The sequence below is a fragment of the Rhipicephalus sanguineus genome, chromosome 7 (genome assembly GCF_013339695.2).
Source record: "Rhipicephalus sanguineus isolate Rsan-2018 chromosome 7, BIME_Rsan_1.4, whole genome shotgun sequence".
In the NCBI taxonomy this organism is placed as follows: domain Eukaryota; kingdom Metazoa; phylum Arthropoda; class Arachnida; order Ixodida; family Ixodidae; genus Rhipicephalus; species Rhipicephalus sanguineus.
Window position 1 is genome coordinate 99,347,232 of NC_051182.1, and position 26,730 is coordinate 99,373,961.

At 44.5% G+C, this 26,730-nt stretch overlaps 1 protein-coding gene across 1 annotated transcript in view; it reads left to right on the forward strand.

Moving 5' to 3' along the window:
• The first annotated feature begins 7,550 nt into the window (after positions 1-7,550).
• Positions 7,551-26,730, forward strand: part of LOC119399662 (cytochrome P450 3A11) — a 38,324-nt gene continuing 19,144 nt past the window's right edge. The window contains exons 1-7 of the mRNA XM_037666478.2: positions 7,551-7,722; positions 8,784-8,880; positions 11,168-11,220; positions 11,461-11,557; positions 12,606-12,731; positions 15,400-15,649; positions 23,718-23,848. Of these exons, the coding sequence (XP_037522406.1) occupies positions 7,667-7,722; positions 8,784-8,880; positions 11,168-11,220; positions 11,461-11,557; positions 12,606-12,731; positions 15,400-15,649; positions 23,718-23,848 (810 nt within the window). The 5' untranslated portion in view covers positions 7,551-7,666. The remainder of the gene's footprint in view (positions 7,723-8,783; positions 8,881-11,167; positions 11,221-11,460; positions 11,558-12,605; positions 12,732-15,399; positions 15,650-23,717; positions 23,849-26,730) is intronic.

Genomic DNA, 26,730 nt, shown 5'->3' on the forward strand with positions numbered 1-26,730 from the left:
TGTGGCTCAATTTGCGCAAACGAACATCATTTCAACGAATGCCGAAACACACAACACATTGCGACTCATTTACGTGTGCACTGTCACAACAATACCCGCACATTATTCCGAACTACTTAACAATAAAAAAAAATCTAGTGCGCACGTACTTCAGTTATATCCACAATGCACGCTTTCGTCACTATGTCACCACCTCCACAACACAATCTCCTGATCCGAATGTCGCGGGATCGAATCCCCGCCGCGGCGGCCGCATTTCCGATGACGAGGTCGAGTGCGCATATCGGCTAATATAACAGAACAGTCGAGGAAACAGTGTGCTTTACCTGCAAATAATACGTAAAATGGCTACTTCATGCGCCAAAACAGAACTTAAAAGCAGCCAGAAAGTAGCCATGGCGCCAACCTGAAATCTTTGTCGCCAGACGGGATCGTAAAGTAGCCAATTTGTCACAAAGTAGCCACTAACTGCAACCCTGGGTGGAGCTACGAGCGAATGCTATTCCTTGGAGAAGAACGGCTATTTGGGCTAGTGGTTGAGAGTGCATATTGAAAGGGTTGCAGCGCAAGCACGGTAGTGCTGAAGGAAAGGCGTAAAAGCGAGTAACGGAAAGCGTGTCGTCCCTCTTTGCTCTCCGTTCCTCGCTTTTAAGCTTTTCCTTCAGCACTATCGTGCTGGCGCTGCAACCCTTTGAATATGTTATTCCTTCTTTATCGTACTTGCAATTTAGTCGTATCTACCCTACAGCAAAACATCAAAGGAACAAAAAAAAAAAGAAGAATCTCGCAGAGGAAGCAAGAGTGGTACCGCCTTCGAACCGGTCCCGCAGTGTCCGTCATTGATTAACGATAAGTATCATCAGCCAAGCTAATACGAATCACAGCGAGCTGGGTTCTAGCCCTGAGCACGCGAGCTGGATTCCAACCCTGACCACCCCTTTCCAAATGGAGTGATGCGAACCTGAGCCATCGCCTCCAATCGAAAAGATGGTGACAACCTGGGCAACGCATACCACCGGTGGCTGGTGCATTCTCTGCTCCCACAGCCACCTCCCAGGCACATGAAGGACGATCTGTGCCCTCAGCCATGGCTCTGGTACTGGTGCTGCAGTTTAGGGCCTATAAGTACTTGTCAGTTTTGACTCTTGGTTTGCTGAAGTATGAGATGGCAATGAAGCGATCACGAAGAGAACCGGGATTCTGTTTGAGGCACTTAATTACGTTCTTGATAACTTGGTATTCCTTAAGCTATTATGTCTGTCCGCCAGATTTTTCGCCCAACTCCCATGAGTGGGCAGGTGTCGACATTGATAACTTCATCATTATCGTCATTATTTTAACAGTTTATTTCCATGCTATTTCGTAATGCTGTTTGACTCTTGGCCATTGTACCACTGCACCATTGTACCATAGGAAAACACATGCGCACATCATCTGCAGGATAGCGCGCATTCGGCGACGGCGCTCGGTGTTGAATGTACCTGCGTGGGCTTTGACTGATTGAACATTCCCCAGAGAAGATTGGCCATATTAAAACTTTCCCGGTGTTTCGTTCTTGCTCAGGTTTATTTGTTAAAGGGACACTAAAGAGCAAGACGATTTTTCTCGCATTAGTAAAGTAGTCTTCCATGATTCCAAAAACACCACGCTTTCTGTGCGAAACCGCTTAATAAGCGAGAAAACGCGCAAAAAGAAAATACAGGTGGCGACGCCACCTTGGAATTCCCGCACCATTTGCCGTGACGTCACATATTTTTGACGGCGCCTGCTTGGGTCTACGTAGTTCCTAATCGGTTAAATCGAAGTACATTGTCCTCTGAGGGGGCCAGAGGCTTGACATAACGAGTTTGTGGAAATTTCGTTGAGCCAGTGGCGCCAAAATACGTTAAATGCTCTTTGAAGTATTTTACGTCACGAATTACAAAGTTGGGCGCAAAATTTAAAAATGATACTTTGAACTTGGTTTTCTCCTCTAATAATAAACCTATGGTGGTGAAATAAACTACACAAGAGTTCTCCGAGCACACTTTATCAATCTAAACCAATTCACTGTTTCTGTTTAGTGTCCCTTTAATTTTTCAAGTTACCGTCAATTCCAGCGTCCGGTGCCAGACGCCTAGGTCGGTTAGCCACCTTGTATGTGGGACGACGACGCTGGTGTACTTCTCCAGAACAGCGAATGAGCGTGTTGGCCATGACACTCTTCCCCTATATTGTAGAGGGTGAAGTCGCTCGCTTCAGCGGATGTAAAAAACGAGAAAAAAGAAATTATTTTCTTCTGTATATTTTAAATATATTGTTACAGTGGGCCCAATCCAGTGAAGCAGCAGCAGCAGCAGACAACAACAGAGCAGTGAAGAACTTCGGAGAAGCGACGCGCAGTACCGGCGCACACTTAATTGCCGTCCATCCCCTGTGAATAAGCCACTATTTAACCTCGTTTACAAGTCCCGTAGCAATATTATCTTAGCTGCTCGATAATCTCCGCGGTTCTGTTACAGATGTACGAGATCTGGGGTCGCAACTGTATGATATAATGCACTGTATTCTATTTTGTTATGAATAATAAAGTCATTGGTTGATTGATTGATTGATTGATTGATTGATTGATTGATTGATTGATTGATTGATTGATTGATTGATTGATTGATTGATTGATTGATTGATTGATTGATTGATTGATTGAGATCACGCGTGACACGCTGCTTCAATAAGGAACAATATTCGTCTCGCTCGCCGCTTTAACACACCCGCTTGAAGCGCAAGGCGTTTATTCTGCGATGAAGCTTTGACACCTGGAGCACTCCTACATATTTAAACGCATTGCAAACGTTTCTAGATAATCAATGAGATGCTGTAAATGTGGCGGATCGCAGTCTCCGTATTTCATCTGACGTGCATGTTTTGACGTGTTGCTATTGTGCGATGAAACACAGATTGCTGCGGAATGTATATCTCTTTCGTGCGATGTGGAGAGATTCAGATTCTCGATGGTATGGGAAATCGCCAATTTATCAAAATGCTAATAGAGAACAATGTCGCTGAGGCTGCTACTACACCTTGTCAATCCACATCTTTAGAGGCCACACTCTATTCTGCTGTATCCGGTGATGGCAACAGACCCGTAGCCTGCTACGGGGATAGTTCCTTGCAGGAGCACGCCCTTCCCCCTTTCCGAAATTTTGCTGGATAGATCATTCGAGCATGGATTTCACCACCCCGCTGCACTAAGAAACATTCTATCAGACGCACCACATGCAACGCTATTCTGATTCTTCCTTGTCCATGTCCTGCAGCGCTATAAACACGTCCGTTGAGCGGGCACGTGTCCGTGTGTACCAATGAACCTCGTTATAACAAACGCTAATATAGCGAATTATCGGTTATAGCGAACTAAATACAACTTTGGTTGGCCATGCTTCATTTCAATATGACATTTAATATTTTATAACGAAACCGGAGAGGCGAGCGCCGCCGAGGTTTCGGCTGGCAATGAAGAAATGTTTGGTTTGCGCGCGGCTCAAAACTCAATTAGTAGCATAAATAACAAAATATTATCGAAGCACAATTCACAACCACACTTTTTCTTTTAAATGTGGTTGTGACATTAACTGTTTGCTTAAAATGTGGTGACATCCCTCTTCAAATAAATGTGATAAACGAAAGAACGAAATTCAAACGAACTTTGTTCTCTTGTAATTTCACCTTCACATGTTTCGATCCGTTTACTCTGAAATGCCACAAGGGGCCACGCGAGGGCAACTTTGTTTATAGTGTGCCTGAAGCCTACAATAATGCGTTTTTGTTTTCTAGGATTTTCGCGCGAGACCGATTGCCGACTTACTAAGCCGATTTTTACATCTACTGTTAGAACGAATATCGGATATAACGAACTAATTCATGGTTCCCCATGCTGCTTCGTTATAACGAGGTTCGGCTAGTATAACCTGCCCAAATGGGCGCGCCCGCTTTGGCTAATTGTCCGCTTGTCGAACATTTTCTACTCGTAAGTCGTTTACTGGCCTTTTTCACATCCTCGCGAACCTGTGTGCGATGCTCATTGAGAGATGGCTTCTGTTATAACACGAATCAGGAGACGCACTTTGGGAACGTACTGTGAAATCGTTGTCATCACCCAGGTACGAAACTTCACATAAAAGAGGTTACTACTCATATCCATGCACATAGGCGTGCGCACGGAGGGGGGGGGGGGACGGCCGCCCCCCCCTTATTCACCTAAGACGGTAGGCGCAAAGCCAGCCCCATACATTGACATAATAGGGGGGGGGGGCGTCGCAACTCGGGGGGGGGGGGCAATGTCAGCGCCATACATTGACATAATTGGGAATAATTGGGAGAAGGGGGCGCTGCGACGAACTTTCGCCCCCCCCCCCCCCTCCCCGGAAGGGGAACCCTGCGCACGCCTATGCTCATGCACCTAGCAAAAATTGGCAGTAAAGTGTAATTCACTTGTAACGATGCAAGATATAACGATATCTCGCTTATAAGGATCAAATTCCATGTTCACATTTCTGAATTTTCTCGTTGCTCCCATTTAAAAGCGAGCCATATATAACGATACGCTCATCGGCAACGCATCGAACACAACGACGGCTTTCTGGTCGCCCGGTACATATTACAAATTTTTGTCTGAAAGTATATATCATAAAAATAAAGTATACTTTGAAGAGGATGACGTGCAAACTCGTTACAAGTGCCGCAAACCCGGCAGCTGTGGAGACACCTGAGATGGCACCGAAAAAGCGCAAGGTGATATCGCGACTTGACGTGGAAAAGTGAGTTCATCGGGATTTCCGGCAGGATATCAGTGTCGGAAGCCTCACGAAAAAAATATTGGCTTTTGCAGTCGATGATTTCAACGATGCTCGAGGCTAGAGGTCATCCTCAAGAATTCGGACTTTTTCGCAAATTTCCGAGTTTTCTAAGCATGCTTACATATTTCTATGGATATATACTTTAGCCTGTAATAAGTGTTCAGTGTTCGTTACCATGACTTGTATCCTTCGAACTGATCCACCTACCGTTGGTGAATAACTACGCCTGCATACACGGGGAAACATGTGGGTGTGTTCTTTTTTTTTCGGGGGGGGGGGGGGGGGGGGGCGATCCAGATATAACGACAATAGCTTATAATGACCGAACTTTCTGGTTTTCTCAATATCGTTATAATTGGGTTGTACTTATTATTTTTTCGCACTAAATGACATTGCACTGCCGAACTTGAAGCCACGAGTTGGATGGATACACGCCATTGGCCGACGTAATTATGATATGGGCAAAATGGAAATATACTCGTGTATTGAAATTAAGGGGTGCGGTAAAGAAACCATAGGCGGTCAAAAACAGACAAGTGCCCATCGATCGCTGTATACGCCGTGTTTCATGCATGGTTTCACTTTCATGAAACCCCCAGGACCAAAAGTTTATTCTAAAACCCATTGCCATATTCGACATTCGAATCTTGAAATAGGTCATTTTAAATGCGCGCTGCATGTTAAGGCGAGTGCATGAACTGTTTCGCACAGCACGCTTCCATAATAGTGGCGCTGTCTCGTCGATAAATGCGTCTTTCTGCATGTCTGTATTTTTTGCGCTGTTTTATCTTTCCTGAGTATGAGCCAGCTCGCCCAACTAGGCATCCGGTTTAGCAAAGTGACCGAATATGTATAAATAGCACTGCTTGCATCAGCGTCGCGCCAATGGCGCAGTTAGTTAATGAACCGAGAGAGCATTGCAGCCCGAGTGATAGAGCAGAGGAAAACGAAGACGAGTCTAGACGCTGATACGATAAAATTGTACCAACCCGCGGAAAAGGGGCGCGTGTAACGAGACCATGACCTTGGCGATAAGAGACTGAGAGTAGGGCACAGCGTAGAGATTGCTGGGCCCACGTGCTGTGAGATTAGCATAACGTGCCAGCTTTGCGATTTCTCGTCGTACTGTGGACGCCCACGTTGGCCGCCAGCAGAACCGTTTCCAATTGAAGCAGCGGATGAAAAGAACCTCTGATACATCGGTGTCCTGTGTCTATAGTTTCTGAAATTTATATATCGGGCGTTTAATTTATATGCAGAAGACTTTTAGTACTGTGTATATCACACGCGAATACATAGGCGGCTTCTGCTGTTTTCGGTGGTCGCTAAAAGTACATTACCATTATATCAGACGTGTCATTGGGCGTTGAATAAGGTTCGTTTGCTTATGGTATAGGTTATGTGGAGCCGTCCACGCCACAGTGGAGGGCTTCGTATAATTTCGACTAGCTAGGGCTCTTTACAGCGTCCACTGACATCGCACGGTAATACATATGGGGCTCGCCTTCGCCTCCATGAAAATGCCACCGCCGCGACCGGGATCGAAGCCGCGGTTTTCGGGTCAGCAGCCGAGCAAAAAAAGCCGGCGTGGATAATGAAATAAGCTGGCTAGCCGAACTGGGCGAGTAAAGCGCAAACACGTCAATAAAAGCAAGACAACAAAGGGAGACAAAGCGGGGGGGGGGGGGGGGGGCACACGCCTTGCGTCGTTTTTTTTTTTTGCGCATCAAGAGCAAATGTTGATAACTATACTGGCTGGAGTGTAGGCATAAAAGTTAGAATTGGGTAGCACTTGAATCAATCCGACACGATAAGTACACAACGAAAACCAGTGAGACTTAAGCATTTTATCTAACAATTTTGAAACATTCTGATCACCATGAAATTCCCATTTTTAGCTGCTGCTCATTTGTGGCATACATGACTCAGCGGAATGCCCTCCCCTTTTCCACCATCTTGACGCGGATGTTCTACAGCTACTTCCCTCCTGCGTTGTTTTAGATATTTACTGTACACGTTGCTCAGTTACTTCGACTGCTCGCTACGCCATGCAAGGTGAACGTTCACACCACCAGGCCTGGCTCCCGAAACCCCTGCCGCTGTCCACACACTAGCTTTCTTGCTCATCTTTATCTTTATTGCAAGCGCATTTCACAACTCGCTTGCTAAATGTTTCTTCAAAGGAGTTGTGAATGGGATGCTTAGCATTTAGAAACTTATAGAGTAATAACTAAGGAATGTAAAAACCAGTAGTAACTGAATAAGTAAGGAATGTCAGATCTCAGAGGCCACAATAAATATGAGACGAGCGTTGCTGCAACTTCCATGCAAGCGTTGCCCCGGGTAGAGTGCCCCGGGATTCCTCGATTAAAAAAAGATGCTCATTTTGTCACTCCAGGAATTTAAGGACTCTGATTTATCTAGACCGTCTAAAAAAAAATCTAGGGACTTTATCCCACGCAACTCGCACATCCAGCACCCGAATTTTTAAACTTTAAAATTACGCGCTATAACAAAAAAAATGGCGCATTTCTGACATTTGTTCAGCAGTTCTAATACGTAGGCGCCCCTGTTCATGTCATTTACACGATATAAACCATTCGACACAGTAAGTTGCTGCGAACTATTTTGTTGCGCGTACGTACGGGCGTTGTAGAGTGAAACGGCCGTCCTACTCATGCACGTTTCCTACGCCGCAGTAGCCACTGTAGCCGCAGCATGCAAACGAGATTGCAGTCGGCGTTGGTGCGCTTTCGTGTTGCGTGGCGGGAAACTAAATGCGGTGACGCTACTCACAGTTCCGAAGTGAAGGCAGCACTGAAAAAGAAAGCATGTTGTTGTCATTGTGGATTGCCGTACTAGTCACGCTGCTTACGACGTACATTTGGTGAGTATTCGCGACTCGTACTTTGCAATAATCAGTCACAACGTCGCACAGGTTTCGAGTTCGGCTCGTGTGTGTCGACGAATCTGTTGTATGATTTCGCACTCTGTAATCCGTAGCATCGCATAACATTTGTCTCGGTGCCTCAAGTGTTCAGCGTGTTAAGAGAGGCGCTGTCAGGTGTGCTTGGTCACAGGTTCACCTTAAAACACAACACAGTGTTCCGTGCCTGCGCACTTAGTGGTGTGCGTATGAAAGTCTCCAAAGGATTCATTCCACCTTGTTGTACGTAGCAGCTGAAAAGTGATGCATTTCCTGAAAATCGCCATTGATCGAAGGCCAATTTGGATATTCTGTGTCAGTTTAAAATGTGGGCTTTTGTGGTTTAGCATTTTAAAACTCGGACATTTACCGTAATATTCATTGAAAACAAAAAATTTGCAGCTCCCACTAAACACTTTGCAGGGCTTACTGGTGGGAATCGGCAAAGCCGTCATTTGTTCAGTTTAGGAACGAACCAAAACATATTATTGTGCTTTATATAAGTTTCGTAGAAGCCATTCGAACTCGAGTACAAAAATACGAGTATCTTAGCGCTGACAATAGGAAATGCAAACATTCTTTTTCATTCACAGGAACAGAGACCATTTTCACACCTGAAAGTACACAAAGTATAAGTTTGTTGTAGGGTTGCAGCTGTTACATGAATTTACTTCTTGGTATAATTTCTTACTCTTAGCATGAAGGAACAATAAAGAAGGAAATAATTGCAGCTTTGTTGGCAGGTGAACTTACTGTCATAACAAGATATTGCTTTTGTTGCCATGAAAGTCGTCTTTACAAATTAGAAAGGGTGCAAAAACTAAATGTCGCAATGCTGCCTCGGTGTTCTCATGCCAACTTATCGCAACATCATCTATTTTGGCAGTTAATTGACTTGGGTGCTCGTTGACTAGCTTATATGTGAAAGATATTCTGGTTTGCATTCTAAATGATTGAAACTGAACTTAACAAATTTCTTAGCACACAGAAGGGCTGTGAAACTTACTCCTTTTTTTTTGCAGGCGACGAAGAAAGCGGTTCCTCTTGTTCAAAGAATTAGGAATACCGGGACCTGAGCCGAGCTTTTTTTCTGGGAACACTGCAGAAATACTCGGTAAAGTAAGTAGAAAGTGTAATGAGATATTAATTGTGCTTTGGTGGTTGGAAAAGGAAACAGTGGGTGTTTACGTTGGGCATCGCAACAACTTTTTAACAAGTTTTGAGAAACTTTAGAAGTATCTTGGCATGTTTGGATAATATCTCGATATGTATGCATGATATCTCGGCAACAGCAGCCAATATTTGTGGCGCTGGCATCAGTCAAGCGGCTACCGGCCACGCTGCAGAAAGTTTGTGCTAAGCATGCTGACGGTTGTGCATCTGTTGTGCAACAGCAACTTGATGCTGTTGTTTTAAAGTTTGTTTGGGATGTGCTCGTTATCCTAGCTAATACTGGCAATCTGAGCAATTTGCATGCTTCGTGTTCATTCCACATGTCTTTATACACTGTGCATTTTTCTTTTGGTGTTTCACACTTCTGAATTCTAGTGTCTTGTAGCCTAATGTCTGGTATCACTACCTTTGTACTTGCACCTATTTTGCTGTACTTGCTGCTGTTCTTGATGTTAGCTTACCTTTTTCTTACTTTTGTGTACTTGCCTTTGTTTTTAGTATTAACCTACATTGTACTTACTTTTGTATCTGACCACCCTTATGCAATGCCTCTGTGAGGACTGTAAGGTATTTGTAAATAAATAAATATACAGAATCTGGCATTCCCTTGTGCTTAAGATCCAGACATTCCGGGGGACTCACTGTAATGGTTGACAGGCTGTTTGATTCTGTTGAGCGGTCGATTTCTTGCCGTAGCCGCAACATTATGATGTGATCAGCGGTAGAGATCAGCCTCCTTTTTATTATTATTATTATTTTTTTTTTACTGTGTGAGGCTATGACTTCAAAACAGGCTGCCACAGGTTACTCAGCACTAAGCAGCGGCATAGCTCTCCCCCTGCCAGGCACTTGACTTCCTTGAGAAGCAAACAGCCTGGCAAAGGAGCTCACACCATGCTAAAGATCGTTGAAATCCTGTGGGTAAAAGCAGCGGGTAATTACGCTCACGTACAGTAGTCATAAATTGAAACGCAAAAATTTTGGGGTAGGTAATGCTCGCACCATCGTTTCCAGTGTCTACAGTTCGTGTCATATGGGCGTAATTTTGACTCGACATTACCTTTAGCGACTAGAATTGCAGTGACATGTTGCGGCTATCACAAGCCATTGCTCTTAGCAGTCGTTATGCTAAAAAATTATGTCGCGTTTCAATCCACGAGTACTGAATGTACTGTACTTTCGGTGCTTGTATAAGAAATTCAGATGGTCAAAGTTAACCAGCGGCTCTCTACTGCAGCGTCTTTTTAGTTGCTGTGTTGCTTTGACACATTATCCATAAAAGGCAGAAGTTGGTGAACACAGGGTGTCAGATGGAAAGTTCGTGAACACGGAGTGTCATTGAAGCCGATGTTTTGGCAAGCGGACTTGTCTTCTGTTTTAGCCTTGAAGAAGACAGGTCCGCTTGTTGAAACGTTGGCTCCAGCCACACCACGTGTTCACGAACTTTTCATCTTTGACATGTTATGTCTTATATGTCACAGTTGCTCCTGCTTTTTCTACTAGAGTGAGCACAGAGAAGATTCTGGATTATAAGAAGCTTTGTAGGGCAGTTATCAGTCATTGAGTGGTATGCTGCCTTGTGTGTTGCATTTCTAGTTGAGGGGGACTTGTGGCAGTTCGTTGTTGTCCTCCATGTTTGTGCATTTTCTTTTGGGTGATTGTTACTGGGGGCACAAGTGGTGATGTAAAAAACATGCTATGCCTTCATTAGCATTCAGGAAGAAATCTGCACATTTTATTGGTCTATGTTGATGTTCTGCTGTATGCCTTTTGCACTGCTTGACAAGGGTTTCTCATCACTCTATTTTTTCTTCAGCCTAACTTGCTTGCATTTTTGCTGCCAGATGTGCTGTAGTCAGGGATGCTATGTGTGCTCAGGCAAGCACACAAAGTTGACACAGCCAATTAATTTGTCTTAATATAGTCTTCCACATGTGGATGAAATGAAATTATAGTGCTACAGGAAAGGTACTGTTATCTGTAAAGCTTGTCATATTCATATTAGATCTCACAGGATTGTGTTGACACTAGTATGGAGAGAATGGAGTTGGGCCACTGTCTGCAATGTGTACTGTTCTGTTTTTCATACAGAGGCTCTCTTTCTGGTCTTGTGCAGCATGTGTTTAGTTTAGGTAAACATTCGTAAGGATATTACTTCTCTGACTGAATTGCAAAGAAGTTAACATCCCTGTAAGTAGGTGTCCCTATGATTACATGTGGCTTGTGAATGCAGGGATCTGTGAAGGCGTTTGATGAATGGACCAAGAAATTTGGCGACATTGTGGGGTAAATACCCTTTTTCTTTTGCATGCAGCAGTAGATATTTCATGACGGTTAGATTTTTTTTCATATGTTCTGATGAGGCTCTTGTAGATGATTAGCTTGAGTAAGTTTAACTGTACTAGGGCTAGCAAAAAGGTCTGGCTGTCTGGCACTGATCGATGTCTGGCTGATCTCTGACTAAGCGCATGTACCAGTGTGAAATGAGTTTAGCGTGCACTGATATTTGCATAAATTTTCTCGCAGATTTTATAATGGTGGCACACCAGTTCTAATTGTGAAGAACACAGAACTGCTTCGCAAGATTCAAGTGAAGGATTTTGGGAACTTTGCTAGTCGTGGTGTGAGTATCAGTGAGGCTGTGACAAGCCATGATTTTGTGAAATGGATAGAGTGTACTTTTTCATAAGAGCTTGCCTGCATAAGTGCTCGGTCTTATTAGGAGGTCAAAACCCAGCCAGGAGTTGTGAACTTTTTGCTGTGTGGTCGCAGTGGAACAAACCTAAGCTGTTACTCGAGCAAATTTAGTTAGGCTGAAGTGTTCATGGCTCTGTACCCTTGCTGACAAGTGTTTTCCCCTTGAGCTCAAATGACGCTTAAGGGCCTTCAGTGGCGTACTTGCTATACTGCTTCGTAGGGCGACCACCTTCCTGCTAGCAAAAAGTGGCACACCCTGACGCAGCGTGGACGGGGCGTAGACAGAGCACAATGAGAAATGAAACTTTAAGAGATCTGGACAGAAATCTTTCTTGCAATATTCTTTCAACTATGAAGCAGGGAAGTAGAGTAACTCATCGAGGTTAAAGTTAAAATCCATATTTGTGTAAACAACACAATTTTATACATCATTGTAGTGTGCTCCGACATGAAGCAAAGTTATTACAACATAAAATTTGGCAACTAAACAAATAGTCACTCACAAAAAAGCTGTGGCTTAGTTTCCGCACGTTACCAATAGTCTTTCCAGCAGTTCGTGGTTGCCAACTGATGGTAAAACGCGACGGCGAGCCTGTGTTCATTGTGGTCTGCTGTACACATTGGAGGTAATGGTGGGACGGTACACGCAGCAGAACCTAGCTGACTTTTTCGGAAGCTTAGAGTGCTCGCACCTAACACATCCTAAAACATGGTGGCCAGATGCTGCTTAATTTAATGTGCTGCTGAACAACAATAATAATAAAGTTAGAAATGCGGGACATTTCTGAAGATTTTCGCATCTCTTGTCGGACGCGGGATGACAGCCCGCAATGCGGGACAGTACCATGAGGGGTGGGACAGGTGGTTAACCTGTTGCTTCTCCTTCAAGCCTCCTGACTAGTTAGGGAGCAGCGCTAATGAAAATTATGTGTCGTTGTGCTTTGTACATTTTTCTTGCATACGGGCCAGTGCAGGTGGTGTCTGTGGCATCGCGTCACCACCGCATAGCGAGAACGAGCCTCACCAATGCGCCGAGCGAGCGATGGAAGGAAATGCGCAGCCTCATGACGCCTGCATTCAAATCGAGCTCCATGAAATGTGTGAGAACCGTTTTCTACTGTTGTGTCATTGCTTGCAGTTGCACCATGTCATAACTCAGTAATTATTATGTAACTGATGTTGAGAAATGGTGAAAGAGAAGATGGAATGATTGTACAGTACTCACAGATTGAAACAGGACAATTTAGGGCTAAGTAATGCACATGTTTTCGGTTCTACCGTCTTCATTTCGGGTGATATCTGTGTAATTTCGACTCGAACGCGTAAGTCAGAGCCACCGTTATCTTTAGAGACCAGATTCGTAGCGACATGACGTAGTTATCTCGAGCAATTGCGCATAGAAATCCTTATGCTAAAAATTCTGATGTCGCGTTTGAATCCGTGATTTCTGTACATGGGACAGGGTGCACTAATAGTAAATGTGGTTTTTTTTTTGTGGAACCTTACAGCTGATTGCCGTCTTGCTGTTTCATGCTTGTTGTCATTATTTCAACAGCTGCCATTCACTAGACATTGTTATGCAGTAGTTATGCTATTCTGCTGCAGATGACGAACTATGTGGAATCATACCCGAGGCTGATCATGTGGCACGTTAACCTTATGAGTGACTGTGCACAATTGATTTTGAAACTACGCCGAGCTGAAAACAACCAACGCTGGAAACATATTTTGTCGTGCTATGGAACCTGTGGATATTAATTTCACATTTGCATTAGCGGTGTATTAGAGCTGCTTAGTGGAATTGTGATCAGTCCTTTAATGCTGACAAGGAGGCTTGCAAGAAAGCAATCGTAAGAACTTGCCTAGCTGTCTGTGTACTAAATAAGGTGATAGTGCCTGCTGCAGTAACTCGACTAAGAAGTGCAGGAATCATGAAAGTCTGTCTTATATGTATTTGTTCTTTACCAGTAACACAAAGCTTGTACAAATCTAAATAGTATTTGACTTAACCCTTTTAGGTGGTTTGTACACAGTTGTGTGCGCAACTTGTTTTTGCTAGTTGTGTCTACTAGTGGCTGAGAAACAGCAAGATGTGGTGAGCTTTGAATTAATTGGGCATAATTCGTAATCAGTGTGTCTTCGTTTAACTTCATTTTGCTGTGTACTGCTGCATATTGTCACTTTGCTGAAGGCACTGTTATGTTTGGCGAGTTATTTGACGTGCCGCCTTCTGCGAGCCACGTCAAAAGTATAATTTTTGTTTCCTCGAAATATACGTAACCGAAAACAAAGTTGCACTATATTCCTAGTCTGAAATAATCTGTTCAGGCAAAAACAGAACATGAATGACATCCAGATAAATAAGGCAGTAGTCCAGGAGAAGACGGTGGCATGAAGAGATGAAACATTTTTGAACGCAGGATGTTGCTGGAGCCAATGTTTTGACAAGTGGTCTTGTCTTCCTAAGGCAGCCATTGCTGCCTTCAAGAAGACTTGTCGAAACGTTGGCTCCAGCGACACCCTGCATTCAAGAATTTTTCATTTCTGGATAAGTAGGTCGTTAATTACAATTGAATTAAGTTAATCCCTAGAGCTGTGCCAATCGCAAAATTTTGGGTGCGAAACGAATTCGAATATTGAAGTGTGAGTGCAAATTGAATAGAATATTTCGAAGTGAAATTGCAGGAAAAAAAAGTTGTAGAGCATTCCTAAGCATATTCTTATGAGATAGCAACATGAAAGTGTTTCTTTTCGCTAGGTTGAAGCGCAATGTAGAGGCCGAATTGTATTTATGTACATGATTTGGGGCAACAAAAGTGTTGCCGACAACACTTTACATGTGGTAGGCAAAGGTGCCATTTCCTCAGCCTCTCCTTTTCTTTCAACTTCTGTGGAAGCTCAATTGATGTGGCGGACAAGGGTGTGCTCCTTCAAGTCCGGAGTTCCAAATCTGCTTCGCAGACGTCGATATATAATATCTGAAATTTTGCATGCTAAAAAGCTTCGGCGTCTGATTCTTCGGACCTCGCGCCCAAATTTCAAGTCCCAAACATCATTAATTGAGCCCCCACTTTTGCCACATCTTTCATCTCCATGTTGGAACCAGCGTTTTTTTTTAGTTAATGCACTTGCGACCGTAGCGAAGCTTGAAAGGCAGCTTTGCCGCAATGCAGCGGTGTGATGAGGTGAAGCATATGAAAAATCTAGGGACCACTTCTAATCTGACGTTGAATGTCTCGTGGCTATGTTCGACCGTAACGGAGCTTGAAAGGCAGCTTTGCCGCAATATGAGAGTGTAATTAGGTGAAGCATATTGAAAATCATAAGGGGTACTTTCATTCGGGCGTTAACTGTATTTGTTTTTGGGAAGTTCGAATAGTAAAATTTCAGTGCGAATCGAATCGAATAGCAAACACTATTCGAAAAATGTTCGAAATTTCGAATATTTGCACACCCCTCTTAATTACTAGAAAACATACAAATGAACACATTACGACACTCCTTTTGGTGCAACAGAATGTCAAATGCCTTGGAATAGTAATGTGTAACCTTGACTCCATTTAACAGACAGTTCTTCAAAAGTCTCGCCTGAAGGGGTTAAAGATGTTTCGTATTAGATTGACTAATCATATATTTTTGGGGGGGTGCAAAGGAGAGCTATGGCCAAAGAGAGTGGGGTGAAAAAAACGGGATTTTAGCTGGAAAGATTTCATTGTAGTGCGTGTTCCACTGCAAAGCTCAAGAATCGCACTCCTCTATTTACTACAGATGCTGTCACTCGTTGAAAGTTGTGTGGACACCTTCATGAAGGTGGTGGCGGCCAAGCAGACAGAAGGAGATGCCATGGAAATGCGGGAGCTCTTCCAGAAACTCTCCATGGACATTATCGCACGGTCCGCATTTGGCACAGAGACGGGAATCCAGCAAAGCCATGGGGGCACGGCTGCCGACACGCTGCTGGCCTTGATCCAGGACAGGCTGGGAGAATACAAGAACGGATGGCTCATGTACTTTGCAAGTAAAGCTTGGCACCTTACCATTCACAGTAACACTGATTGATTTTCAATTTTGATCTGTAGTGCGAAAGGAAATGTAGCATGATGGTTGAGGAGAGACGCACACAGTGGCAAGCGTGTGCCTCTCTCATGCTCCGTTTCCTGGTGTACATTTTGAAATTGCTAACTTGTAACACATCACTCAGTTTCCTGGTTTGCCTACTTATTCTTTTCAGTAATATTTAGCTCAACTGAGATACCAAAAACCTTTAAGGCTTACAAGAATATACCGGTACGTTTAGACTTACGTGCCTCTTAGTTCAGGTGTAGTATATTCACCTCATTGATTGATTGAAATTTCTACAAATATGAAATTTCTACAAATATGAGTTACTAGTTACTAACAAGAGGTCCTAGTCTGATTACATTAGAATGGTTTTCAACGATGGACAGGGAATTGCTGCTTACTGAAGATGTTCTCAGTAGCATTGTGCTCCAGAATGAAGAATGGGCTTTTGTGACATTCTATATGTCTAGTGGCAAAATGCAAGCCGGTATGTTGAAGCAGTGTTAACACTTGCAACGTTTGCTCACTGGCTGACTGTGGGTGCTGGTCTGGTGTTTCTTGCATCTTGAGGCAGAATTGGCAATAACTGAGAGCTACAGAGCACAATTTAGGTGTAGGGCTTTTATGTTATTGCGATAGCAATTCATATGGACACTCCGGGCGCCTTTACCATCGGCGAGAGGTTCCATATAGAATCCAAAGCCAGTGACATTGCCTTGTGTGTCGTATGTTCTATGCGTGAGCAGGGGTGGAAGTGCAGCGCCATTTGCGCCACGCTGCGCCAATCCGCTTCTGCTGCGCCATCCTGCTGCAAAACGCATTATTGCGCCGAAACTGCTCCCAAGTGGTCTTTGGTGCACGGCCTCCATGATGGGCTCCGGTGCGCTTCCGGAACCGATCACCGAGCCTACGTTTGGCGCCTTTATGTGCCGCTGTCATCCGTGTCATGGCACGCCTATGCGAGCTTATATCATCGTCACATCACTTGGCGCGCTCTCGTGACGTTGTTGAAGTCGCAAAAAAGCTAGCCAGCCTGTACAGGAGCTAGCTACAAGAAAGTGGGTTGTGCGGCCATGTTTTGATTGTGACGCCGGCGGCAATGGAGATTTTTGGGCGCTGGCGTGCACGAGGTGGTTGCTGTTATCGTGGCGTAGGATTGTGAACATGAATAAAAGATAAAAGTAAGTGTGTTGATGCTTCATATTGTCGACAAGGTTCTTTTACTGCGAATATTTAATTTGATGCGAAGCCATAAGGATAGTGTGAGCAGCTGCCGCAGACGTAAATGCATTTGTTTTATCCGTTTGCGGTCAAATGAAGCCACTACCAACCGCGAAACCACTCGCACGGTTTCGGTCTGTGTAAGTCGGTTGGACCATTTCTGAAACATTTTTTTTAGTGAGAGCGTGCCTCTCCATGTGCAGAATTTTTTGCATTGCACACAAGCCCTTAGACGTTATACATGCAGCATGTAAACGCGCTCGTGCGGCGACGAGCTTAGTCTCGCCTGTGCGATCGGTCGCGTTCGATTTTGGCTCGTCAGAACCTGCGCTCGGCTTGTGGTCGAGTATGCTGTAGCTCGTACCATCCGCAGCACAACATGACATGCCGCTCGCCGCCGTTTCTGTGTGGGGCTTGGTATATGGTGGCGAGTGAAGAAATATACAAAAAAGAACAAGATAGACACTTGGAACGTTTATTACTGAAAAGACGAATGTGAGGTAGTACGAAAACAGAACCACGGGATACAAATTGTGCGCTTGTGTCATCTAGTATCATCGCATCTCAAGTACCATATTTGCATGCGTATAACCGACACCAATAATTGACAAATCTTGGAAGGGAACTTGAAGGGAAAAGGTGGAACTGCATGACGCAATTTTTGGCGCGATTTACGCGCGTTTGGAAGGGACGCGCGTGTTTTTTGCCGAACGCTTTCGCGAAATCGCGCTGTTGCGTCCCGAATGGCTTGATTTCATGCGCGACTGGCACGTCGCCGGAGGGGTGCGCGCGTCATTTTGACGAACGCAATCTCAAAATCGTGCCGCCGCGTCTTCCTACTCGAAGTAGAAAAGAAAACGCCTCGCGCGGCACATCGCCTGCTCGTCCGACAAGCAGGGTTAAGGTGCAGACGTGTGTTTCTTTGGTTTCTTCCACTGCCTCCAGACGGCGCTGACCTCCGCGCATTTCGAAGGAACTTTTCGAAGCGGGCATAGGCTTTTCACGAAAATGTAGCAACCCGGCAAATGCGGCGCGAGAACGCCGATGCTGAAAAACGTTCATTACCATTAACGTTTTTCATTTGTCAGCCTAGTCAAGTGTAGCTATTCAGAACGTCGCTTATCTCGTTTTCCTGAGTCATTGCTCTATCACAGCTGTGATGTAATGGCAACACGTACGCGTGTGTGTGCATATATATGTATATATACAGTAGAACCTCGTTGATACGTTCCCGCTTACTACGATTTCCCGGCTCCTACGCTCGGAATCGCGAAAATTAAAAATAACCCAATACAACTGTGTGTAATACGTTCCTGTTAATACGTTCCCGGAAAATACGATTATTCGGCAGCAACGTTCAGCACCGCGGAAAACTGCGGTCGTATGATACGTTTTGTACTCAGAAACTCCCATTCAGACGCGCAAAAAGGGCCCTCTCGTGTACTTGTGAAGCGAGAAGTGGCAGACAGCCGCCGCGCGGCGACGGCAGCTTCTCCGCAGTGCCTTTCCCCCCCCTCCGCGCTTTCTCTGCTTTGCACAATTGTCCCCTCCGCGTCTCTTCCGAATTGCTCGATCGTCCCCTCCGTGTCTTCTCCGAATTGCTCGATCGCCACTCTGTCAACCACACACCGACCCGAAGGCAGGCGGCGACGCTGGCCGTCAAAATGTTCGAACGGCTTGCCGCAGAAACGCACATGCTGCCGCCGCATCACCACCGCTGCACAACACGCCGCGACCCGTAACCATAGCAACGCTGCCATTGTGCCCAGTGAATATGGCCGATAATTTCCCCCGCACTTTTCTCCTGGAGCGCATTCGTTTTTGGGTTGCTGCGCCCGGCGCAATTCCATTCGGCGTATTTCTCTGGCTGGGCAATTCTGCCTACCAGCGGGTCGTCAGAAGCTGCCAGAAAAGATTTGTTCTGGAAGATATCTGGAAAGTTTTTGGTTATCAGACGCCAAAACGAGACGATGCGCGCTCGCCGCCATCTTTTTGAGGACTCGACAGATCAAAGCGATCAAAGTGCGGGTGCTTGGGGACTTCACCTTCGGTTGCCATTACGCCGGGCGTTATCTTTTAAAGCCCGTTTCGCCGTGCGAGATGGTGCGATTACGAGTGGCGGCGAACATAGCTCGTGTCTGAAGTTAAGACAGAACGCAAACTGATCAGCGCGAGTATGCAACGTAGTATGCGATTGCCGCGAACAGCTGTTGCTTTCGGGGACGCTTATCACTTTCGCGAGATTTCGCATATCGTGTTGTACCACGATTGTTACGTGCACTGCGAAGAGTTGAGCTTGCTAAGCCTTTAGCGGGGCGGATTTTTCTTCACGTACGGGGCAAGTCACGCGTGATCTTGCGAACGTACGTTGGCGTATCCCAAATGCGTATGCTCGAGAATATCACTTCTGCTCTTCGGCAAACCTAGCCCCATATTTCCAAGCGGCAATGCAGAAAGAACCGACGCTCATGCGGCGCAAAGTTTCGTCTGCTGACATGGCGGTAGCGTTTCTTTACGTTTACGCTGGTTGTCACAGAGTTCGATTTTGCAATATTCGGGTTGTCTCGGGATTTCAATACACGTGACCACGACGTTATTTTCGGTCAGGACCGGAACTAGCTGGCTGACCTCTGGCTGCCAGCGAGATGCCAGGAGTTCGAAAATCAGAGTCCCTCCATGTTTCTTGAGAAATAAATGTTTTTTGCCCTTGCACCTCAATATGGCCTTGTCAGCCTCAATTTTTACTGGATTCGGATCGTATGTTTTCCCGGATCATACGTTTATTTTCCGCGTTTTTTTCGGAAACGTATCAACGAGGTTCTACTGTATATATATATAATTTGTGTTAAGTGTGGTTGGTTCATCAGTATTGAATGTTTTCTAAAATCGTTGGAATTTCTCGTGTTTACCAGAAATAAAAAAAAAAATAAACAACTATTATATTTGATCCTAGAATTGTGCTCCAAAACTAACTTGCATCGCTCCAAAACACACATTTCGGTGCTCCAAAGCTGCTCCAAAACAGCATTATTCCTGCTCCATGAGCTGCTCCAAAACACTCAAGCCCGCTTCCACCCCTGCGTGAGTGAAAGCGCACAAGGGTAGCCGACGATTGCGTCTCACGTGGACAGGAAATGCGCTGGCCATCTCCGTTGCGTGAAAGGGCCATGGGGCAGGGGGTCGGGGAGAGTTGCTGCATGGCTCCTGCAGGAACAGTGTAATTTGAGTTGGCGTGTGTGGTTGCATGCGTTCTATCTTGACAGGGATCAGCAAACAGGTTATACATTTGTACAGCGCTCACAAGTTGTAATCTGACATAAAAACTTCTGCTTTTATGACTTACTGGTTTGCGCAACTGCTTTAGATGGCCACATAATGTTGCTACCAATATGGCCGCTAAATGTTATGGTGATTTTGATGTAAATGTTTGTGTTGAAATTAAGCTAATAGGATGCAGAATCAAGACAGTGAAAATGAAAGATAACTTAGCGCTAAATTGTCGCATTTTAATCCATGAGGACTATATTTGCTGTGTTCTCTTTGCTCAGTTTTCATTGAAGCAATAGATAGCACAAAGCTCGCTCTGCTCGCTGCAGCGGCCGCGTTTCCTCACAGCAGCGTTTTGGTGAGGTGCACCAAGTCACATGCTGAAGGAGTGAGTTGGTAGCCTTACTTAGAATAACATTCCAATTTGCTGCTATCGCATTCATTGCTTCGCCCTTGCAGTGAAACTGAGAGTTTGTTTTGGTCGTTGGCAAACAGTATGCATATGAAAAATCTAAGCGATGCACCGCAAACAGTTTTGCCACCATTCTTGCACAACCACATTGCGAAGAACAAAATGAGCACCATGTATGCTAGAAGAGATAGCTGCATTGTTGATATCTACAACGTATAGGGTTGGTCAGAAGTTCCCAGGCCATGCTGTTATAGGAATACATGCGATAGTGGCCTGGGAACCTTTAACATCCCCTGTACTTTTATTTTACAGCCAGGACGTGCTGACCACTTTTTATTGCAGTAAAAATTTCACTGATTTGTTGCATGGTGAAAAAGCTTTCACTGAAGACAAAGTAGAAAATTCAGCTCATGCAATGATGGGTACTGTTACAACTTTGAAAGAGTGTAGGAACAAATTACTGTATGTTGATTGTAACACGGCAGGCAAGTTGGTTAGAATCCGTGATAGTGTGTAAGCGCAACGTCACGTGGATGTAGGAGGGAAACAGACATGGACACAGGGCGTACAGCTAAAGGTTTAATTTTCGTGCAGTCGGATAAATATACAGTCGAGCCCGACTATATCGAACCCGTTTATATCAAATTATCCCGTATCTCGAACAATTTCTAAGCACGGTAAATTTACATTGAGAATATATAGCAAAAGTTACTGTTACATCGAACGAAAATAGCAACGACAACCGATATATCAAACTCCATATGCCTCAAAAGTGCCCCAGCAAGTTGGCTTTCCCTCGCGGTGGCGGGGAAAACTGCCGGCGCCACCCTAGAAAAAGTGGTTTAGACCCGGCTGTGCACGGGCGAACACCCCCCTCCAAAAAATGATCCTGGCCTGCTCGCTGCGCTTACAGCCAATCAGAGGCCGTCGTGCTTTCTCCGAGGCGTGAAGGCGGTACAAGTGAGCGCCATTTTTTATTTCTTTATGCTTGCGTGCCTGCTGGTGCCTCTTTTCCTCGGGTCCTCATTCAGCGTGGTCCATGCTGGTGGTGTTGCCTGTTGGCGCTCTGTGATCTTTCTTGGCACGCTGTCATCATGGCTTGTGCAAGGAGGCAGAATTTGCCATTTGCTGCGAAACTCGATGTCATAAATCGAGTCGAGCGCGGTGAGAAGAAGTTCGACGTCGCCGCCGCGTACAAGATTCCAAGGAGGTTCCAACTGCTTTAGGCATGCCGGCTTCCGCATGCCTCCGTAGCTGACACCGCAGATGTTTCCGCCAAAGTTTGCAGCCAGCTGGCAGAGTTCCCGGGTGCTATCAACGGATCGACATTCAACGAGTTCGTCAGTGCAGACGATGATGTCGCCATCATATGGCAGCTACAAGATGAGGACTATGTTGCATACGTTGTGCCGACCATGAGCCAAAGCGACAGCAATAAGGAAATTGACGATGGCCCGTTGCCTACATTCTCCGAAGGAATTAGTGCACTTGCGTTGGTCCGGCGCTATTGCGTGAATATGGAAGGTTGCGGCCTCAGCTGCTCCGACTCTGACAACGTGGAGGCGTGCGTGCTGACCCAGGCAGCAAAGTCGTTGAAACAGAAAATCCAAGACTATTTTGTTCCAAAGTAGGGCACGCAAGTAAGCCACCATATTAATAAAGTGCTTTTCTTATTGGCATGTGCCTTTGTGTCATCAAATCCTATAGCGGGCCTATATCGAATTATGCCATATATCGAACTAATAAACGTTTTTTGGCGAGTTCGATATACCCGGGTTCGACTGTACATCAAATGAGTGGAAACATTGGAGGCAAGAACTAACAATCAGTGGTGTACCGTATGTACTCGTGTAATAGTCACAGGTTTTTTTCTGAGATTTGGGTGAAAATCGCGGGCGCAGCCATTATACGCAGGAGTGCTGTGCCGACTCTTTAATATGTTACAGTAACATTTTTTTTCTTCTAATTCTTTTTTGTATTTGTAGCCGTTCCTTTTGTACACTGGTTCACTTTGTAACATTTTTGTGCATTACTCCCCTTACGCAATGCCTCTAGGGGCCTGTAAGGTACTTTTAAATAAATAAATAAATAAAAAACACAACAGACAAGCATAAAAATTCCAGACAACCCTGTGTTCTTTCGTTCTGTGAGAATTCTTTTGTGCGGCTTGCACCTATGGGGGTGCCTGGAATTTTTATGCGTTTTTTTTTTTGCCCAGATTGAAGATGGTTGTTTTCTGGCGTCCTTTGGAAAGTGTGGTCACCTGGGTGATAGGTTGTCTGTATTGAACTGTGCGTGTACTGGTATGAAAAAAAATTTAGTTGCGAGTCGCACTGTGGTCTGCTCTTAATCTTGTATTGTCCATATACTTTTTTTATGCTGTGTTCAAGATGGTCAAGAACCATTACCAAATTAGCCCAGTTGTCGATTACTCCGCAGTCTTTTCTATTCATTGTGTAGGACAATCAGCAGATTGTACTGAAGTAGAATGCTGTGTATGAATGGAATGGCTTACTTTGAATTTTCTGACTTCATTTCGAGTTCAGATCTACTGCATTAGTTTTTCTGTGGTGGCTGCATTTCAGTGGGGGTGAAATAGAATAAGGCCCATGTGCTTCGATTTAGTAGGATCATTTTATGAAAGCCTAGATGTTTCTCTGCTGCGGTGAGCCCAGTATCAGATATTTTTTTCTTCAATTGTCGTCACTCCTTGATGTAGAGAAAAACATCTGAACACTGCGCAGAAAAGCACTTGTTTCCTGACAAAAATGAGCCAGCTTGCTGGAGTTTGGCTCAGAGCTGCCCTTTGAAGAACACTGTCGATCAATACAGCACTCCACCATTCTGTCAACCCTTTGTTTCGTTTTGATACGTCATATTTTCTTGCATATAACCTGCCCCAAACAACGGAAAAATGTGCTTAAAAAGTGGGGGTGCGCGTTATATGCAGGGGTTATTTGCATGTTTTTTTCTTCTTTTTGTAGAGTTAAGGGTGCGGGTTATATGCGAGAAAATACGATATGTAAATGAAGCACTGTGAGTGCTTGTTTACAAGGTTGTGTCAGTAACCTTGCTTATTGTCGCTGATGTGGGTATTTTCTTGTATTTTTCCCCATCCGTACAGATTGTTTTCCGGAATTTTACTACCTGTGGAGATTTCTGTTTTCTCGTGGCAAACATTCTGTGATGACGCCAACTGACTACATTAAAAACAACCTGGCTTCACTCATTGAAGAAAGGAGAGCACACAAGCAGGTATGTTTCTTCAGGTTTCTTAAAGTCATTTCTTTGCTTTTCTGTGAGGAGATTGGCTGGTGTTTTGTTTCTTGGGATCGTAAGCAAAATGTTTTTCGAAACGTTTTATAGCTTTAATGACCAGCCATGCTTTAATATTGGTCACAGCCACTTTTGATCGTGATCGAGTTCAATCTTGATTGAGCTTGTTCCGGATTGACTGCTGCAACGCGATTGCCTTCAATTGTTACCGAGCACGACATGATCTGTGCAGTGCCGTTTACTCTTTTAATAATTTACTGGCTAATGTCTGCGTCCTCAAGCTTTAGAAAATGCTGAAAACAAGAAAGTGAACGGTTCATAAAAATCTTTTAACAACAAAAGTGTTTTATAACCAAAGAGTTGGCTGTAAAATTGAAATATTATCCAAATTTGAACATATTTCACGGATATGCTTTTGTAAGCATTACACCATGTAGTTCTGAGAGCTCACTCTAGAAACAGTTGCACCCATTAGGCTGTTTTTTTTGTCCTGCTATAATATTCAACAGTCTTGCCTTTCCTTGCATTAGCAATGTGTGCGCTATCAGCTTGACATAACATTCTCTATAGAAAAGTGGCAAACAGCACGTTTTCAAGAAATGAAACTCAAGCAACCCAGATGATGATTATTTCTGTGGAATGAAAGGATTGTACCCGAAGGGCTTAAACATTCTCTGAAGTGTTGAAGACAAATAGCAGGTGGTAAATATTCCATCATAATTACAGTCGAAAAAGCTTTCCTGATAAAAGACATGAGTGTTGAGCACCAGTACACCACAACGTGTTGCCCCCCATTATCACCTTCTGCGTCATGATCTCAGCATGCAGTGTGATCTGTGGAAACGAAACCGAAACTGCCTGAAGAAAAGCTGTTATTCTGAGTTATTCAGGATGCTTGGAGGCTCTGCAGTATTTTTACTGTTTTGGTCCTGCACCTCTTTAAGTGCAAGAACGAAAGAAAAGTAAAAAGAAAGTGTGTCAGTACCCTTTTAATCAATAAGTTATTGTGGAAAAGTTATTGGAATCTAATACATTTCCAACACACAAGTTGGGCATTCCTGAGGCGAAAATTGGGGGAGGCTTAAGCTTAAAAGCGCCTGAGTTGAACGCAATAGTGATATCCGTCCCCATCCTCCTCTCACTCTGTGTCACTTGTCATTATGTTCAGTCGCCCAGTCACCAGAGTTGCCAGTTCTGCTTACAATAAGCGGATTGGGGCTTCTTTTTTTTGCTGAGTCACTTGGAGAATTTTTCAGTCGCTTGTGGCGTGTTTTTTTTTTTGGCATATTTGCATTTTCCAGCAAGTATAGTTATTTTAGTGATCATCACGTTCCCCAATAGCGAGGCTGTCGATGTCTTTGAGTAGTTCAGTGTTGAAGTCAAACATACGTTGGGGGAATCAACAAGCAACCTTAAAGAGATACTGTAGAAAATCATTTGCGCCAAGATTTTCAGCCAAATTCAAAGATTGCGTGCTGCAATCGATAGAAACAACCTTCATTTCAGGCAGAAACTAGAGGGAGTTAATGAATTTAATGCCGTTTTCACAAAATGCCGCATCTAGCGGCCGCTCCGAGGACTAGAGGAGGTGACGTTTGATGACACCTGAAATGGGCATGCCAACATTGCCAGCTACCACCCGCGTCTCTCAACCCGCTCAGCTTCCACTACGGTTCCCGGAATCACTATACGAACAGCACCGGCAATGTTCTCGGCTGGGTTAGAGCATCCGGGCTTTGTGGAAGGTGGAGAGTGGGATGAAAGGAGAGGTGGAGAAAGAGAAGCCGAGGACAGGAACACGTGCACCCTGCATGCGCCTTGGAGAATGTGATGTCAGGGCTCGCGCTTGCGTGCAGTAGCCGCACCCTGACAGTCCACCAAAAATACAGCCATATCTGTTCAAAAATATGCAAAATGAACTGTGTTTATCGGAAAATTCACGTCTTCCAAGTAGAGTTTAGATATTTTCGTTAGTTTGTCCAGTTTTTGTTCATTATCCCTTTAGTCATGCACTGGCAAACGTGCATTCAAACGGAGACTACCGTGGAGACAATGTTAAAAAGTTAATATATATGCTTTCGTTCCTAATTGCACATATTTTCGCTGTACAAAATAGTTAAAAAGATTTTTTTCAACTCCCCTTCATACTTAAGTGACGTTTTTGTGTTATAATTAAAGATATTTTCGAGAATTGGAAAATTAATCCAATTTCCGTTTCTTTTGGGCTTCTTCGCAAAAGCCGGGTCACTTTTTGGGCTTCTTTTGTGACGATTATTCATTTGTTAGCTCGGTAGGATCTGGCAACTCTGCCAGTCACACACACACTCGACATGCCTATAGCAAAAGTAAAGGTTTCCGCCCTCTTCAAGAACACTTTTATGACAACAGTGTGCCCACTATGTGTGTGTAAGAGAAGGCGTGCACCAATGTGTGTGCCCTTTGTAATGGGCGGCATGCTTTAAACCAGCAGCAATTACGTGCGTGATACTTTTTCGAAGTTGCGATGCACCCACTGCCTCTTTGTAAGGAAATACACGAAGTAGTGTGTGTGCCTTTTGTAATCGGTGGCCGGCTTTAAATCACCAACTCGTTATGCAATTAACATGGTGTGACGCCCGTTGGCAATGTACGCTTGTTCCACATTTTACTGCGATATTACATCTCGTACTGTGAAGCCTGTACACAGGACGCATATGTTTGTGAAGCATGAAAGTTACTTTCAGTGCATTTCCAAGCATTGGCGTGGCTCTGTGGTATAACACCTGCTTGCCACGCCGAAAGCCTTGGTTCGATTCCACCTCGGGGGCATCATTTTTTATTATTTGCATCCATGGTGATTTTTCGGTCACGGACAATGATGA